At 39.3% G+C, this 19,095-nt stretch overlaps 1 protein-coding gene across 2 annotated transcripts in view; it reads left to right on the top strand.

The window, feature by feature from the left end:
* Nucleotides 1–19,095, top strand: part of arhgap21a (Rho GTPase activating protein 21a) — a 256,035-nt gene that overhangs the window by 208,297 nt on the left and 28,643 nt on the right. For both annotated transcript variants that reach the window (XM_043690469.2, XM_043690471.2), the window contains exons 9-16: nt 709–867; nt 971–1,067; nt 1,162–1,201; nt 1,876–2,001; nt 10,434–10,730; nt 12,421–12,485; nt 13,274–13,410; nt 15,092–15,234. In XM_043690469.2, the coding sequence (XP_043546404.2) occupies nt 709–867; nt 971–1,067; nt 1,162–1,201; nt 1,876–2,001; nt 10,434–10,730; nt 12,421–12,485; nt 13,274–13,410; nt 15,092–15,234 (1,064 nt within the window). The remainder of the gene's footprint in view (nt 1–708; nt 868–970; nt 1,068–1,161; nt 1,202–1,875; nt 2,002–10,433; nt 10,731–12,420; nt 12,486–13,273; nt 13,411–15,091; nt 15,235–19,095) is intronic.

Below are 19,095 nucleotides of genomic sequence, written 5' to 3'. Positions count from 1 at the left end.
CTGCCTGGTTTGGGAATTGTACAGTCTTGGATTGTAAGGCCCTATAACGGATAGTGAGGACAACTGAGAAGATCATCAGGGTCTCTCTTCTGTCCATTACAGGCATTTACATCACACACTGCATCTGAACGTCTAAGAGAATTGTGGAAGACCCCACACTCCCCTCACTCAAAGTCCTCTTCCTTCTGCCATCTAGCAGAATGTTACCAGAGCATACGGTCTCTCTCAGCCAGACTGTGTAGCAGTTTCTTTCCCCCAAGCCATTAGGTTTCTTTAACACAGTATAATCGGACTCTTTCTCATCTGAAATTCTTTAGTGTTGCAGCTAGAAAAATGTCTATTATTGGTCATTCTTCTGTTACAGTGCAACTTGCGTGTTTTGCACTTTAAGCCATGTACAAGTATGTAGTTTGTACTGTCCATGTAGCACCCTCTGTACTGGGGGTAGAATTGTTCTATGTGGTAGAAATGACAAATAAAAGCTCCTCTACTCTACTTTCTACTTCAATCAGGCTTTTGGACCTCTGTGATTAAAAATTTAAGTTGAAATAAAACCAGAAAAGTTAAATCTTTGCATTTAGTACTTTTGTTGGCAAGTGTGTATTCTTTACAAAAAAATTGTAATACTTTGTTTCTGGTAAATATGAAATAATGGTAAAGATGTCTCTTTAGTAGGGATTTAATAATTGACATTAATTTACTTCCTAGATGAACCCACGAGTCCTAGTGTTGATCATGAGTCTACCCACATTCCTGCATCTGCAGTAATTTCAGCCGGAATGTCTGAAATACTTGCAATAACTACAGTACCCGCTAGTCCTACTAAGCCATCTCCTCTTATTCGTCGTCAGTTATCACATGACCAAGGTAGGTGCTTAAGTACAAATTTGAACTTAACAATTCTAGCTTACGTTCAATAGACTACATACCATGACTAACTTCTTATAATTAATAATGTAATAATCTTCAGATGCCATTAGAATATCTACTGAATCTCAGCCTTGTGCAAAAACTGAGCGATCAAAGTCATATGACGAAGGATTAGACAACTACAGAGAAGAAAAATTGTAAGTTGCTGATTTGCATGCTTTGTCTTTTATGCATATTTATTTTCTAATTAGCTATTTACTAGATTAATTAAAAAATGTTCTTTTTCATCAGAAAATCAATGAAGCCAATGCCGAGCCTGCAAGGGATGAAGGTTTGTAACTTTTTTTATTAAATAATGTACCTATCATTCTTCTCAATCTCTTTTCCCAATTTGTTAACTACATAGGGAAGCTTCAATCTACATTCAAGTCATTGGTACACTTGAAATTCAATTAGTAAGCAAATAAAACTTGTTTAAAGCAAGCTGACCTTTTTAAATGAATGTTTGTTAACTTTGTATTATTCTTTCAGCTTTTTATCCCTACTGGTCAGAACATTTCTTGGAATTAACTTTTATAAGTGTATATGTAAATGATTACGCCTGGTATCTGATGTGTTTGCAGTAACAAAGGCTCTTCAGAAAGTAAAAACAAGGTTCAGTATCACAGTGGTGTCTATGTAGGCAGAATACAGCGCCACACTGTAGCAAGTGAATGCAATGCCAAACAATATTTGCAATATTAATGTAGTAAAAACATTACTGTAGTGTGCTGGTATGTTCCTTGCATGGCTAATTCCAGCCAGTTTTGTTTTATAACTTGAGCTAAAAGTCCATCTGGAAGCATGATGTGCAATTATTGTATTATTCTTTAAGTTTGAAACATATCTGCAGTAATGTTTGTGGTAAAGTGATTGTTGGACTCTTGCTCTCTTTATCAATCCATTAGAAATGATCTGTGAGATTTGCAGTGGAATGTGTTGCACTGTAACTCTGATTTTCTCTAGGCTCCAGACAGCCTGAAATTTTCAGTTGATGTGAGCCCAAGAAGGGACTCCTCATCAGACAGCTTTGGTGATGCTTCAAAGGAAGGATGGCTGCAGTTTCGTCAGATCCTTACAGAAAAGGGAAAGGTAATAAATTTTAATTGGTGCTCTTAGTTTTTTTTTAAAAGTAATAAATTATTTAATGGTGTTCATAAAATCCTTCAATGTTAAAAAACATTGGCTTAGCAATGTCATCTAGTGGACACTTGTTCAGAGCTGTAAACAATTAACAGAAGAAAGTGTTGTTTACCAAGTATACTGAATCCATCAATAATTTAACTTGTTTTAAAACATTGTGAATTATTCGTTCCATTTGAATGCTGATATTTTCAATTTAACATTAAAAATTTGTCAATATAGTGAAGTTTAGAATGGCCCTAGTCCCCAATGGCAAATATTGCAAAAAATTTCTATTTGCCTGTTCCCCTTACCCTGTTTGCATATGAGCAATTTGCTTTGCAAAGAAGTGAGTGTCCATGTCAAAATAGTGTTGATCTCATCAGCAATTATGTAGTTCAGAATGTTTGTTTTACTATGGGAAGCTGCGCACCATTCATGATGCAATTACAGTGATTTTGTAAGGGCTGGTACATTTGAATTGATTCATTTAGTTTAGAGTAGTTGGAGTAGGAATATTTCTTCTGCATGCTTGTGCAATTGTATGTATTTTTGGAGCTGCCCTATATTTGGGAAATAATTGAAGAGTTGAAAGGGAGAAAGGTGATGCTGAAATACTTCTGTATTCTTTTAAAAGCTTGCTTCTGGACATGGAGAACCTGTGAGGGCTATCTTTGCAAGTTGAGCTCATTTCAGTGCATTTCAAATCAGACTGTTAGAGTAGGATGATAGAGATAGTGGTTCTCAGCAGGTTGACTTATCCGCCTGAGATTTTTAGGGAGCAGTTCTCTTGCCTCAGCTCAATGAAAACAATCATTTGAGACAATCAATGAAGACAATCAACTTATCGAAAAGACAGGGAGGTGGGCAGAGGGGGCGGGGTTGCCTTGTTAGTTAAGAACAAAATTAAATCTATGGTGCTGAATGACATAGCGTCGGATGATGTGGAGTCTGTGTGGGTGGAATTGAGGAACCACAAAGGCAAAAAAACCATAGTGGGAGTTATGTACAGACCTCCTAACAGTGGTCAGGACCAGGGGCGCAACATGTACCGGGAAATAGAGAAGGCATGTCAGAAAGGCAAGGTCACAGTGATCATGGGAGACTTCAATATGCAGGTGGACTGGGTAAATAATGTTGTCAGTAGATCCAAAGAAAGGGAATTCATGGAATGCTTACAGGATAGCTTTTTGGAACAGCTTGTCATGGAGCCCACAAGGGAGCAGGCTATTCTGGACCTAGTGCTATGTAATGAACCAGACTTTATAAAAAAATCTTAAAGTTAGGGAACATTTAGGAAGCAGCGATCATAATATAGTAGAGTTCAGTGCAGTTTGAAAGAGAGAAGGCAAAATCGGATGTAATGGTGTTACAGTTAAATAAAGGTAATTATGAGGGCATGAGAGAGAAACTGATGAAAATAGACTGGAGGCAGAGCCTAGCAGGGAAGACAGTAGAGCAAAAATGACAGGAGATTGTGGGTAAAATTGAGGACACTGTACAGAGGTTCATCCCCAAGAAGAGAAAGATTATCTGGGGAGGGATTAGACAGCCATGGCTGACAAAGGAAGTCAGGAAATCTATCAAAGAAAAAGAGAGAGCCTATAAAGTGGCCAAAAGCACTGGGAAATCAGAAGATTGGGAAGGCTACAAAAACAAACAGAGGATAACAAAGAGAGAAATAAGGAAGGAGAGGATCAAATATGAAGGTAGGCTAGCCAGTAATATTAGAAATGATAGTAAAAGTTTCTTTCAATAAGTGCTAGTAAGTGCTAGAAAAGCTAAAAGGTCTTAAAATTGATAAATCTCCTGGCCCTGATGGGTTACATCCTAGAGTTCTGAGGGAGGTGGCTGAGGAAATAGCGGAGGCATTGGTCGAGATCTTTCAAAAGTCACTGGAGTCGGGGAAAGTCCTGGATGATTGGAAGATCGCTGTTGTAACCCCCTTGTTCAAGAAAGGATCAAGGCAAAAGATGGAAAATTATAGGCCAATTAGTCTAACCTCGGTTGTTGGTAAAATTCTAGAATCCATCATTAAGGATGAGGTTTCTAAATTCTTGGAAGAGCAGGGTCGGATTAGAACAAGTCAACATGGATTTAGTCATGCCTGACAAACCTGTTGGAGTTCTTTGAAGAGGTGACAAGTAGGTTAGACCGGGGAAACCCAGTGGATGTGGTCTACCTAGACTTCCAAAAGGCCTTTGATAAGGTGCCACACGGGAGGCTGCTGAGCAAGGTGAGGGCCCATGGTGTTCGAGGTGAGCTACTGGTATGGATTGAGGATTGGCTGTCTGACAGAAGGCAGAGATTTGGGATAAAAGGTTCGTATTCAGAATGGCAGCCGGTGACAAGCGGTGTCCCGCAGGGTTCAGTGTGTTGGGGCCACAACTGTTCACATTATATATTAATGATCTGGATGAAGGGACTGGGGGCATTCTAGCGAAGTTTGCCGATGATACAAAGTTAGGTGGACAGGCAGGTCGTACTGAGGAAGTGGGGAGGCTGCAGAAGGATCTAGACAGTTTGGAGGAGTGGTCCAGGAAATGGCTGATGGAATTCAATGTGAGCAAATATGAGTCTTGCACTTTGGAAAAAAGAATAGAAGCATGGATTATTTTCTAAACGGTGAGAAAATTCGTAAAGCCAAAGTACAGAGGAATCTGGGAGTGCTAGTTGAGGATTCTCTAAAGGTAAACATGCAGGTTGAGTCCGTGATTAGGAAAGCGAATGCAATGTTGTCAATTATCTCAAGAGGGTTGGAATATAAAAGCACTGTTGTGCTACTGAGTCTTTATAAAGCTCTGGTTAGGCCCCATTTGGAGTACTGTGACCAGTTTTGGTCCCCACACCTCAGGAAGGACATACTGGCACTGGAGCGTGTCCAACGGAGATACACACGGATGATCCCTGGAATGGTAGGTCTAACATATGAGGAACGGCTGAGGATCCTGGGATTGTATTCATTGGAGGTTAGAAGATTAGGGGGAGATCTAATAGAAACTTACAAGATAATACATGGCTTGGAGAGGGTGGACGCTAGGAAATTGTTTCCGTTAGGCGAGGAGACTAGGACCCGTGGACACAGCCTTAAAATTAGAGGGGGTAAATTCAGAACAGAAATGCGGCGACATTTCTTCAGCCAGAGAGTGGTGGGCCTGTGGAATTCATTGCCACAGAGAGCAGCGGAGTATGGGACGCTAAATGTCTTCAAGGCAGAAATTGATAAATTCTTGATGTCACAAGGAATTAAGGGCTACGGGAGAATGCGGGTAAGTGGAGTTGAAATGCCCATCAACCATGATTGAATGGCGGAGTGGACTCGATGGGCCGAATGGCCTTACTTCCGCTCCTATGTCTTATGGTCTTATGGAGATATCCTCAATGCATATCAGCAATTATGGCTACAATTTGCCAACTGTGGAATTGGAAATAATTCAGCAATTGATATGTTAATCTGCATGTCCTTGGCGAAATGGAAGGGGAAGTTGGAAGTAGTCAGCCACAGAGCGGTGGTGTTGGTTGGTGCGGGTGTCCCAAAGATGTTCTCTGAAATGATCCGCAAGTTGGCATCCTGTCTCCCCGATGTAGGGGAGACCACATCGGGTGCAATGGATACAGTATTTGACATTGGAATACAGATAAATTTCTGTTGGATGTGGAAGGATCCTTTGAGACCTTGAACAGAGGTGAGGGGGAAGACATGGGCGCAGGTTTTGCAATTCCTGCAGTGGCAGGGGAAGGTGACGGAAATGGGGTGTGGGCTTGATGGGGGGCATCTGTTCTGTCTTATATGAGTGTGGCATAGTTAAGCAATATTCTATGTTGTCGAGTAAATGCCAAGTATTGCCATAAAAGAATATCTCCTGCAGCACAAATCTTCAGTGTTACTCAGGGTGTTCTCTTAGTCTTTTTTCTTCACCTCTTCACCCCTTCCCCTTACACCTCCATCATAATATTTTGTGCAAGCTGCCTTGTCAAAAGTTTATTGCAGAGTATTCCACGTTTATGGGTGGATGTGAAGAGAGGCCACTAAATCATGTAGTTTCTCAGGTCACTGTCTTTTTCTGCAGCAAATGTGGCAAAGTGCAATGCCAGAGTGGGGCTTCTGATCCACACCAGGAAGTAGTTAAGATAGAATTGATTACGATGGCACAAACCATCATTTTAGAGATGGAAGACCAACAGTTTAGTCTTCTGTTGTAGATATACAAATGGAATAAAATCAGTTTGTTCTGATTGGGTGGTTTCTTTCATTTTTTGTATACACCTTTATGACAAGGTTACATTACCATATTAAACATAGATTGCAACAATTCAGTTTTGTCTGTGAAAGCTTTAGTAAACTTTTTGAGGTGACTTCAGTAGATGAGTAGGATATTAGCATTATTTACATAGCATTTCACAAGTCATTTGATTATAGTGTGGAAGCAGGCCAATTCAGCTCATAGAGTCTACACCATCCCTCTGAAGAGCATCCCACCCTCTATCCTATCCCTGCAACCCTGCATCTCTCATGGCTAATGCACCTAGCCTGCACATCCCTGAACACAATGGGCACTTTAGCATGGCCAATCCACCTAACCTGCACACCTTTGGACTGTGTGAGGGAACTGGAGCACCTGGAGGAAACCCGCATAAACATGGGCAGAATGTGCAAATTCCACACAGACAGCCAACCAAGGATGGAATAGAACCTGTGTTCCTTGGGCTGTGAGGCAACAATGCAAGTTTATCATTCAAAAAAAAAATTAGCTATAATTGAAGTACTTGGAATTGAAGGCAAGTACTGACTTGATTGGGAAATGATGAATGGAGGGAGTCCAAGTGGAGGGATAATATATAGATACTCCAAACTATATCATTAGTGGTATCATAAGACGGTCTGTGTTTGGAGTCTCAACTGTTCAGCATATTTCTTTGCAACTTAGGTGATATAGAGAGCCGAATCTAAATTTGCAAATGGCACAAAGTTCAATGGTAAAACAAAGCTGAAACAGAGAGAGTCACTACAGTGCAGGAAAAGACTACTTAGCCTGGCCTATTGCCCAGGCCCATTTTCTGTTCATTTTCATGACATGATAATTATCAAAGGTCTATTAGATGCTGCCCTGTATATTTGGAGACCACACTGCAAGGGGGTGCTTATCATATTTCAGATATACAACTTCAACGCAATTCTGGGCACCACATGTTAAGAAGGATTTGTTGACCCTGATGGATGTAAGATTTACTGTTTGATAGTTAGACTCATAGTTAAGTTACAGTGAGAGATTGTGCAAACTAATATTTTTTTCCTGAATTTAGAAGGTTAATGGGTGATTTAATTGAAATTTTCAACATGTTCAGGGTTGAGATTGTTAGTGTAGAGAGAGAGAAATTGTTCTATGTGCTGTCCAGGTTTAATGCTTTATTTTATTCTTTAAGACTGAGAACGAGCTCTTTCAGAAGTGAAATTAGAAAATTATTCTTGATGCAAATGGTGGTAGAAGTTTGGAACACACTCATAGAACATACAACATAGAAGAATACAGCGCAGTACAGGCCCTTCGGCCCTCGATGTTGCGCCGATCCAAGCCCACCCAACCTACACTAGCCCACTATCCTCCATATGCCTATCCAATGCCCGCTTAAATGCCCATAATGAGGGAGAGTCCACCACTGCTATTGGCAGGGCATTCCATGAACTCACGACTCGCTGAGTAAAGAACCTACCCCTAACATCTGTCCTATACCTACCCCCCCTTAATTTAAAGCTATGCCCCCTTGTAATGGCTGAAAATTAATGACTCTCAAAATCATTAATTTTAAAACTTGAGGTTGATAGCCTTTTTATTAACCAAGATGTTAAGGGAAAAGGGTCTAAGACAGATGGAGATGAGTTGCAGGTCAGCCATGATTATGATTGCCAGAACAGTTGTGAGGGGCTTAAATGGCCTACTCCTTCTCCTTTTGTTCTTGCTGTATTTGATCAAAGTGAAAATTTGTCAAAGCACTTAACTTTTATGCTTAATCGTGCCTGCTAATTTTAGTTATTTCATGTGGAATTGCCAAGTTGCATTTTCATACTTAAATGGTTGTCTAATCATCCATTCATGTCCAAGCTTCTGTTGAAAAGCATTTGGCAACCTTGTGAATAGATACCCCTTTTTCCATTTTGTCAGACATTGACCAGTATAAATTTTAGTTTAAAGTTTGACTAATATTTCAATATAATCTAAACAAATGCGGTTCCTAAAAACTATAATGCATCAGTGTGTCTAATGTACATGAAATAGAAGTCAAATATATTTTTATTTTAGATTTTATTCATGAATAGTTACATTATTCTTTATTTCCTACAAATCTTGTGATTGTATCCTTATGATTGAGTATTAATTCCAAATTTCAGAAGCCAAATACAAACTATCATCGGTCATGATTTTCTTGCATGGTGGTAAAAGTCAAGGGGGAAACTGAACGCAATTGTTTGTTTACCAGGCAGCCACTACATTCAATTTGGAGCACTTAGATCAGGACTTTTTGGATGGTGGTCTTTCCTGTCCCACCAGCTGAAGAGTCAGTAAGGAATGTAACTTCATAACCCAAATTGGATCTGGGAATTCTATCCTACACTTAGATGCAAGACCTATCTCGAACAAAAAGCAGCTAATCTGATTGACTAATAGCTCTGTGGTTGCAGTACAAGTCATTAGTAGGACTGGAAACAGTCCCAAGATTCTAAGCTCCTGAGTTTGAGACCAGGTAAGCATGGGGAAATCTCATGGTAGAAAGAGGTGGTGAGACTCTGGGTGGAGAAAGAGGAATTAAGCACTGTGAAACCACAATGATGGGGAAGCCCATCAGATGCTAGTTTTTGGGGGACATGGTGGTTTATGTGGGTAAAACCCATGTGGAAAGGGACCCTTAAGAAATGACCCCCTGTTCTTCCCATTCGGGACTTAAGTAGGATGACATTTTTGGCTTCCTTCTTGCACTGAATTCTCCCTTTACACTCAAAATCGAAGCTGGGCAGCAAGAGGCATTGAGGGCTTCATTCAGGGTGAAGTGAGGGCAGGCTGCCTATGCTTTGTCTGCCTGTATAGAATTATGAACAGGCTGAGGGCTAAAGCCACCACCATGTAGATAGGAAATCATAACATTCTTCCCTTGTAAACTGTTCATGTAAATTTGCATTGTTTATTTCTTTTGTAAGAAGCTTCTTGATGGAATGCCACAGGAATCAGTTCTGGGACCACGCTTGGAAATGAATTTACTATTGCCAAGTTTGTGAATGTCGGTGATGAAGATGATAGAGTCTACACAGGGATATAGACAGGTTAAGTGAGTGGGCATAAACTTGTTAGATGGAATATAAGGTGCAAATATAAGAGGTTAGGTACTTTGAGAGAAAGACTGGAAGAGCTAAATGTTATCTAAATGAGGAAAGGGGGTCTTTATACATGAATCTCCAAGTTAACAACAGGTTCAGTTGGTAATCAAAAAGGCAAACTGAATATTGGATTTTATTTCAAATGGAATGGAATATAAAAATACTGTTGCTAAAACTGTACGAGGCAGTAATCAGACCATGGAGCAGGAGAATCAACGTTTCGGACATGAGCCCTTCTTCAGGAATTAGGAAAGTGTGCCCAGCAGGCTAAGATAAAAGGTAGGGAGGCCTCCCTACCTTTTATCTTAGTCTGCTGGGCACGCTTTTCCAGCAACACATTTTCAGCTCTGATCTCCAGCATTTGCAGTCCTCACTTTCTCCTAGTAATCAGACGACATCTAGAATGCTGTGAACATTTTTAAAAATGTTAATAGGAAAGATATACTGAGGTGGGAGACAGTCTAGAAAAGGTTTACGAAGTTGATTCCAGGCATGGAGGGATTTTCTTATGAAGAGCGGTTGAGATGTTGGGCATGTAGTCATTGCAGTTTCGAAGAATGAGAGGAAAGCTTATTGAAACATAAGATTCTTAGAGGGCTTGACTGGGTAGATGAGGATAATCATTTTGCCTTTTGAGCATATTTAGAGCCAGAGGGTATGACCTCAGAGTAAGAGTTCACCTGTTAAAGAGGTGACGAGGGCTGTAGAGGCTGGATCACTAAGTATATTTTTAATTAGCAAGGAAATCAAGGATTATGGGGATGAGTCAGAAAAATGAAGTTGAGAATTATTAGATCAGCCATGATCTCATTGAATGATGGAGCAGACTTGATGGGCTGAATGGCCTACTTCTACATCTTATGGTCTTGTACTTGATGGAGCTTTTCTAAGAAAACAAAAATCAGGCTTAAACAAACCCATAGAATTTTTCATTTATTTTTTCTGAAGGAATATAAAATGTTAAAATAATGTTTTACAAATGTAAAAGTAAAGTGATCAATTTCTATTGATTTTTCATTTTTAAATATTACAGCGTGTTGGTGGTAGCATTCGGCCATGGAAGCAAATGTATGTGGTTCTTCGAGGATACTCCTTATTTCTGTACAAAGATAAAAAGGACAAGGTCGTTCATGCATCTTGCCCAAATGAAGAAGAACAACCAATCAGCATCAAAGCCTGCTTGATAGACATTTCCTATAGTGAAACCAAGCGCAAGCATGTATTTCGATTAACCACTTCTGAATGTGAATACCTCTTTCAGGCTGAAGATCGGGAAAATATGTTGGCATGGATTAAATCCATACAGGAAAACAGTAATCTAGATGATGAGGTAAGTGAATAGTGAAAAGTGGCAATTTAGTAAAAGAAAATGAGTAGCATTCTTTTGCTGCATATCTAAATCTTCAAAAATAAGCATATGATGTGTAATTGTTTCAACTTTAATTTGTACTTTACATCAGAAGCAGCCATAATTTATTTAAATTTATGCAAAATTATGGCACTGAATAACAATCATTGTTTTAACTGGCAAGCAATGTTTCATAAAAGTCCATAAATGTAACTGGATGCAACATTTACCTAAATTTTGTTGCAAAAGAAGCTTCAGTGCTTTATAATGTATTATAATTTTGACTTTTGTCAGTTTACAACATATTGTTTACTGTAGAATCATCATTATTTTGTTTCAATCATTTTTAGACCAACATTATATAATTGAGTCCTTTCAACTGCCATGTTCAACTTCACCTTAACTTAGTTGGTGATATTTTATCTTAAATCCACAACCATAGATACAATTCTCACTCCCAAGGTTTGGGTGATAATTAGTTGAGCGTGAGATTGCACAACAATAGATGAAAAGACTGGACTTTGCAGGAATGAGTCATTCGCTTATTGTATATGAATTTCTTGTATGCCTAATTGCTGAAAGTGCAAGGCAATAACAGCACCAGAAGGACAACAGAGCGTCTGAAACTTTGATATATAGGTGAGGCAAAGCTGTATCTTATCAACCAATTGGATTTCAGGATCGAGAAGTAAATAGAAAGAGTTGTTGGGAGGAGTGTGCATTAGGTTAATTCAATATTTAATTCGTGAGTGTGATAATCAAGAGAGAAAAAAAGATTGATTTTGAACAGAAAGACAATGAATCAAAACAAAAATGGTGTGGAGGCACTGGTGTTGAACTGGAGTGGACAAAGTCAGAAGTCACACGACACCAGGTTATAGTCCAACAGGTTTATTTGAAATTACAAGATTTGGAGCACTGCTCCTTCATCATGGTGTTGTGTGACTTCTGACTGAAAACAAAGGTAGTAAAAGTAGGGAAGTATAAAAGGCACTAGTTTACTTAAAAAATCTGGAATTTGAAGGTAGTCTCATTCATGGTGATCATGCCAATTGTCATTAATTTGTAATAAAAACACATCTGTTTTGGTTTGGGGAGGGAAATCTGCCATCTTTACCCACATGTGACTCCAGAACCATGGCTGTATTTTTACTGTAGAATGCCTAGCTGGACACTTCGATCAAGGTCAATTAGTGATGGGCAACTAATGTTGACATTGCCAGTGACACCAATATCGAATGAGAAAATAAAAACAACTTACTCTTGTCCATTTTCCACCCATGTAATGCTACGTATAAAGTGGTTTATCCTTTTTTGCTGTCAAAAATATCTTGCATTGTACTTGCATTATACTGTCATAGCTCCCTCAGTGGAAACAGTTGCTTTTATGTACTCTCTGAGCTTATATGGTTTGATTAAGACTCGAGATTAAAGCTGTTACTCCAAACTATGTAGAGTTTTAGGAATGTTGGGGACAATTGCAAGATCATCATTTTCCTTTAAAAATAAACCATGCAAGTGGAATTATACTCTTTACAAGTCCTCATTTTGTAATGCACTCTTTAAAGAACTTGACAGTTATAATTTTTTATTTCAACCTGTTGTATGCAATTTTAATGCACAAATGTCCATTTGCAGAAACAAAATAAACTTGATTTGTTTTAACTTGTAGGACACAGGAGTTACAAGCAGAGATTTAATTAGCAGAAAAATTAAAGAATACAGTACCATGATGAAGTAAGTAGTATTCATATCCTTTGCTTAGACTGTGATTTCAGAGTGTACCAACACCCAATTTTAAGAAAAAAATCTAAGCAGATGGTACATCATATATTGTGCTTAGAGATCCAAATTTTCTCCTTTGGCATTACGTATTCAATCAGGGATTGTTGAGAACTAGTGAGTACTGTACTTATTGTTGACATTGATCTGAAATTTATTGAGCATGATATAGGGAAGGGAAGAAAATCTAATTTTGGTCTTAGTTTAGGAGTGTTTGAGTATACAAGCGATAAATCTAATGAGTTTTGAGAAGATTTGTAGCATAGGTTGAGGTTCTGGTTGTACATTTGCTCACTGAGCTGGAAGGTTAGTTTTCAGACGTTTCATCACCATACTGGGTAACATCATCAATGACCCTTTGGATGAATGACCTGTTTTCTATTGTGTTTAGGTTTCCTTGGGTTGGTGATGTCATTTCCTGTGGTGATGTTATTTGGCATGGTGACAGCATGGCATTCCAACCGGAACTCTATCAACAAACACATTGACTTGGATCCCATTTACCACCCCCTGAGAAAAAGAAACAGAAATGGCGTCGCCACCGGAAATGACATCACCAACCCAAGGAAACCTAAACACGTAAATAGAAAGCGGGCCATACCACCAGTGCTTCATCTGGAGGCTGACTGATGACTAGTGTAGTGACGAAACGTCTGAAAATGAACCTTCCAGCTCAGTGAACAAACCTACATCCAGAATAAATCTAATAAAATGACCGTTAATTGGAATATCTTTTGTTTCAGTACTTCTGGCAGTAAGACGGAACCATCTCCTAAAACACCTCGCCAGACACTCAGTATTAGACAGACCTTCTTGGGATCCAAAACTGATCCAAAGAGCCCACATTCTCCAAAGCAAGAGCTGGAAAGAAAACTTATAAGTAATACTTCATTGTGTAATCATAGCTGTTAAATACTGATTTCCTTTTAAAAAATTCTCTACTGTACATTCATTTAATTTAAGTTGGTGCTTACTTTGTAAAAGTTTAATAGATTGATTCTGGTAAATTGGTCGAAATTAACTTGTCCATTTAACCTGTGCATTTCTATAAATATAGTACTTTGACATACATTTTGTTATGTTTTTCTACTACTAGCTCTTACTTGTTACACTTTGCTTTTACATTGAGGTATTGCAGTAATATTAGCAAAAGATGTCTTAAGTACAACTTAAAAATTTGCAGTTGACACCATGGTGGGAGGTTTAGTCACTGCAAAGGAAGAATACAACAAAATCCAGAGTGACATATTGCAGATTGGATATATATTTGGTCAGTGAATTTCAATATTATTAAACATGAGATGGTATATTTAGTCAGAATGGAGTGAGGCAACAAAAGGATCTCGGGATACAGCAGGTTGGTTTAATGTCTGTCATGGGGAAGTTAAGAGTCAATGATTAAGAAGCATTAATCATGGCATGGAGAAAAACTCTAAAATCAGGAAGAATCAACATGATTTTGGGAAAGTGAAATTATATTTAATAAATTTATTGGACCTCTTTGAAGGAGTAACATGATTGTTGATATAGAGGAACCTGGAGACATTATGTACTTGTGTGCCACAAAATGTTGTGCAAAGTAGGAGCTTTTCACACTGTTTCAGAAGCTCCTAACCCCATTCAATCTTTCCTGTTTATGATGCTGGTGTCTCCAAGGGAGAAAGATTCATGTTGGACTTGATATTAACTCTTCAGAACAATTGAATGATACCTAGACTCGGTGGGTTTTGTTTTGACAAGAAGGTTTTACAGACTAGGTTTGTCTCAGCTGGAGTTTAGAAGAGTGAAGGGTGACTTGATTGAGGTTGGGAGTCCTGGTGGATGTGAAAAGGATGTTTCCTCTTGTGGATGTATCCAGAATTAAAACTGTTCAAAAAATTAAAGATTGCCTATTTAGGACAGAAGAATTTGAGTGTTGTACAACTTTGGAATTCTGCCTCAGGAAACAGTGTTAGTGAATATTTTTAAGGCAGAAGTAAATTGATTCTTAATAGGCAGAGGATTCAGATGTATCCGAAGTAGATGAGAATATGGAATTTGAAACACAAATCAACTGTGATCTTGTTGATTGGAGGAACAGGCTTGAAGACTGGCCTATTTCTGTACGGGAGACCAATAACTCATTAGTTAAAATTCAATGCATTACTGGTTAAATGAAAATTTAGGTAAAGTTTTGCAAGCCATACAACTGACTTAGTTGAGGTTGTGTTGTAGCACCTGCTGTGCATCACTTCGGAATCTTCACTGAAAAGGTTTTGAACCTTTATGATGAACTAACAAGATGTACCAAATATGTTAATTCATCAAGTAATAATGTGTGCATGCAATTTAACCACTTACTTGAAAGCACATTGATTATAAACATTTTTATTACCGCCAAGAGCATAGCTAGTATTATTACTGAAGTTATTTATTTTCATAAGGATCTAAACAATAAATTAAACCCGCAATAATTGTAACCTATTGTCATTTTAGATAATTCCTGTTAATGTTACAATTGTTGGTAAATAATCTTTTTTTTTAATTTAATCATACCAATGGAAAATTGTTTTGCCATTCAGATGACACAAGTCCACCAAAAGACAAGGGAACATGGCGAAGAGGCATTCCTAGCATAATGAGGAAAACCTTTGAAAAGAAACCAGGTCCTGGTGTAACATTTGGTGTCAGGCTAGACGATTGTCCACCAGCTCTTCACAATAAGGTATACGGAGTCCAGTGAAGAATCATGAGATGTGCAAGTGCAACTTTAATTTGATTTAATGACTGAAGTAACAGTATCTTACTACAAAGGACATTATTTGTTTCATAGATCCTCTTGAAAATGGGATCAATAACATTTTGCTACCCCTATTTTGCTACCCCTAAATGGTTGAACTCCTTTTCAACCATTTAGACATAGAAAATTGTGACACTCAAATTACTTAATACCCTTAGTTCCAACCTAAATCCATAAATGTCATTGTGGCTTTAGGCCTCCCACATGCGTGCAAAATTCGCACACACATACGTAACAACATTTGTTCTCATAAATTTGCCAGTGCAATTATTCAGTCGTTTTAATCTCTTCCATTGCCCTTGAGAGAAGGAAGTAATTCAATTTACGCAGCTTGTTGCATCTTGCATCACAATTGCTCAAAGTGGGAAAATTTCAAGTGTTTTTCTATTGGGGAGTTGCTTCTAATACTTTTACATTCATAGACGTCATCTGAATTATAGTCTATTTTCACTATTAACTTTTGGTGTGTTCTTCTACGTTGGTGTGGTCTTTTGTCTTGGACTTTCCCTTCTTGATCCTAAGATACAAATAATAACCATCCATTTTAACATTTCATGTTTTCAGGACTAACTTTGCAACCTTCCATTTGCATTTCTTTTTTCAAAACTTCTTACTCCCAACCCCTCTTTGAGTTAGATTTTCCGATGGGTCTGCACTTGTCTCGGAGCGGGATTGGCGCATCAGTCTCTTGAGAGAGGGATTTCTAATTTGTAGCCTCCAAGGTATTACCCTATTTGGGTGTCACTTGAAGCCTAGTCAAATGACACCAGCTGCAAGATCCTATGTAGTCCTCCTATGACAAGTTAGTGTTGGATTTGGCAAGTCAGAAATGTCTTGCTAGCATTGAATAGGTAAACTGCATCTAGACTGGAAAATCTATTGGGATAGAGGTGAATACTCTGTACTTGGATTAAGCCCATGATTCGGAGATGCCGGTGTTGGACTGGGGTGTACAAAGTTAAAAATCACACAACACCAGGTTATAGTCCAACAGGTTTAATTGGAAGCACACTAGCTTTCGGAGCGACGCTCCTTCATAGAACATAGAAAAATACAGCGCAGTACAGGCCCTTTGGCCCTCGATGTTGCGCCAATCCAAGCCCACCTAACCTACACTAGCCCACTATCCTCCATATGCCTATCCAATGCCCGTTTAATGCCCATAAAGAGGGAGAGTCCACCACTGCTACTGTCAGGGCATTCCATGAACTCACGACTTGCTGAGTAAAGAATCTACCCCTAACATCTGTCCTATATCTACCACCCCTTAATTTAAAGCTATGCCCCTCTCGTAATAGCTGACTCCATACATGGAAAAAGGTTCTCATGGTCAACCCTATCTAAACCCCTAATCATCTTGTACACCTCTATCAAGTCACCCCTAAACCTTCTTTTCTCCAATGAAAACAGCCCCCCGTGCCTCAGCCTTTCCTCATACGAACTTCCTACCATACCAGGCAACATCCTGGTAAACCTCTGCACCCGTTCCAGTGCCTCCACCTCCTTCCTATAGTATGGCGACCAAAACTGCACACAATACTCCAGATGCGGCCGCACCAGAGTCTTATACAACTGCAACATGACCTCAGGGCTCCGGAACTCAATTCCTCTACCAATAAAAGCCAGTACGCCATATGCCTTCTTCACCGCACTATTTACCTGGATGGCAACTTTCAGAGATCTGTGTACATGGACACCAAGATCCCTCTGCTCATCCACACTACCAAGTATCCGACCATTAGCCCAGTACCCCGTCTTTTTGTTACTCTTACCAAAGTGAATCACCTCACACTTAGCTACATTGAACTCCATTTGCCACCTTTCTGCCCAGCTCTGCAACTTATCTATATCCTGCTGTAACCTGACACATCCTTCCTCACTGTCAACAACTCCACCGACTTTCGTATCATCCGCAAACTTGCTCACCCAACCTTCTAGCCCCCCCTCCAGGTCATTTATAAAAATGACAAACAGCAATGGTCCCAAAACAGATCCTTGCGGAACACCGCTAGTAACTGCACTCCAAGATGAACCTTTACCATCAACTACTACCCTCTGTCTTCTTCCAGCCAGCCAATTCCTAATCCAAACCTCCAACTCACCCTCAATGCCATATCTCTGTATGTTTTGCAGTAGCCTACCATGGGGAACCTTATCAAACGCCTTACTAAAATCCATATACACCACATCTACCGCTTTACCCTCGTCCACCTCCTTAGTCACCTTCTCAAAGAATTCAGTAAGGTTTCTGAGGCACGACCTGCCCTTCACAAAACCATGCTGACTATCCTTGATCACATTATTCCTATCCAGATGTTCATAAATCCTATCCCTTACAATTCTCTCTAAGACTTTGCCCACAACAGAAGTGAGACTCACTGGCCTATAGTTACTAGGGTTATCCCTACTCCCCTTCTTGAACAATCACCTCTTGAAGGAGCGTCGCTCCGAAAGCTAGTGTGCTTCCAATTAAACCTGTTGGGCTATAACCTGGTGTTGTGTGATTTTTAACTTTGGATTAAGCTCAGCTGCGACTGTGGTCTGTCATTGTTGTGGCCCCATCAGTGTGGCTTGGGCCCCCAGCAAGCACCAGTGTAGTTATAGCACCGAATTGGAGCCTTAGGCAACATAATTGGTTGCCCATTTTGGACTGGCAGCCAATTCTACTCTCTCAAATCTCCCTTAAGTTCCCAAAATGCACCACCTGGTATTGTTTTTTCTCCCAATTTTCTTTGATCTTTCCTAACAGTCTTAATGGTATCTTGGAAACTATCTTCAGTTCTGATCCTTTATGCTGATTTTTTGTTTAAATGTGTTCCTAATTGGGAGACTTTTTTTACATTGACCTGGATCTTTTGAAGAGCAGCAATAATAGCTAGACTGCCACTGCACTTGAAAATTTCCCTGATTTGAATCTGCTGCACATTTGTTTGCCGTGGGGGGTCTTTTGAGCTCTTTGCACAAAAATTCACAGCACATCATCCATTAGGAACTCTCTCAAAGTTTGGGGAATATGAGATGGACTGTTCTTTCGTGGCTTTGGATATTAAATAATAAGTTTAGATATCCAGTCTGAATGATAGTGGATGGATGAAGACAAGGATGGTGCATTTCAATGGAAATGGGCGTGATGAAGTCAGTTGTGTCGTTGCCCATATCTAAGATTAGATTTTGATCTAACATTTCCCATTGCCTATCGATGTAAGTACTACAGAACTGCCAGACTCTCTTAATCTAATGCAGGGGAACCGGGGCACACAGGATTTATCCCTCAAAGTTGAAACTTTCAGTGCACTTCGCAAGTATATCCATGCATCAGGATATGGACCAAGTCCTAATGATTATCTTTGGTTGTACATCTGATCTGCAACCATCTAAGAGTTTCATTAAGATCTCGCTCCATATTTTTCTTGCACTTTTAACCTGAAAACTGGCTTCCCAACTGCTACATCAATGACCTCCTCTCCATCATGAGGTTAGAAATGGGATGTTTGCCAATGTGGTGATGCTGCTCTTATAACAAAGTTGTGTTGTCCTTGGCTTTTTTAAGAGAGATCGTAAAATACACAGAATCCAAAAAGTCTTAAGTTTGAAGGGCTTTTGGGCCAGTTTCTTGATAGCTAAAAGATACTGCCTCAGGCAAAGGCTTTAAGTTTAAAAAAAGCACTTGTACAATGAAAGGAGAGTGTCCAGGTCTCTTTGCTCACCTTTCTCATGTTTGATTTGGTTTTGGCAGTCTGGCTATTTACTGAAAGCAGTCAGGCAGTTTTGAGACTGCCGATCCAA

Source organism: Chiloscyllium plagiosum, unplaced genomic scaffold, assembly GCF_037043375.1.
Source record: "Chiloscyllium plagiosum isolate Xiang-an unplaced genomic scaffold, Cpla_swu_hap1 HiC_scaffold_5, whole genome shotgun sequence".
Lineage (NCBI taxonomy): Eukaryota > Metazoa > Chordata > Chondrichthyes > Orectolobiformes > Hemiscylliidae > Chiloscyllium > Chiloscyllium plagiosum.
Note: the sequence above shows the minus strand (reverse complement) of the source record. Positions and strands in the feature narration are given on the sequence as shown.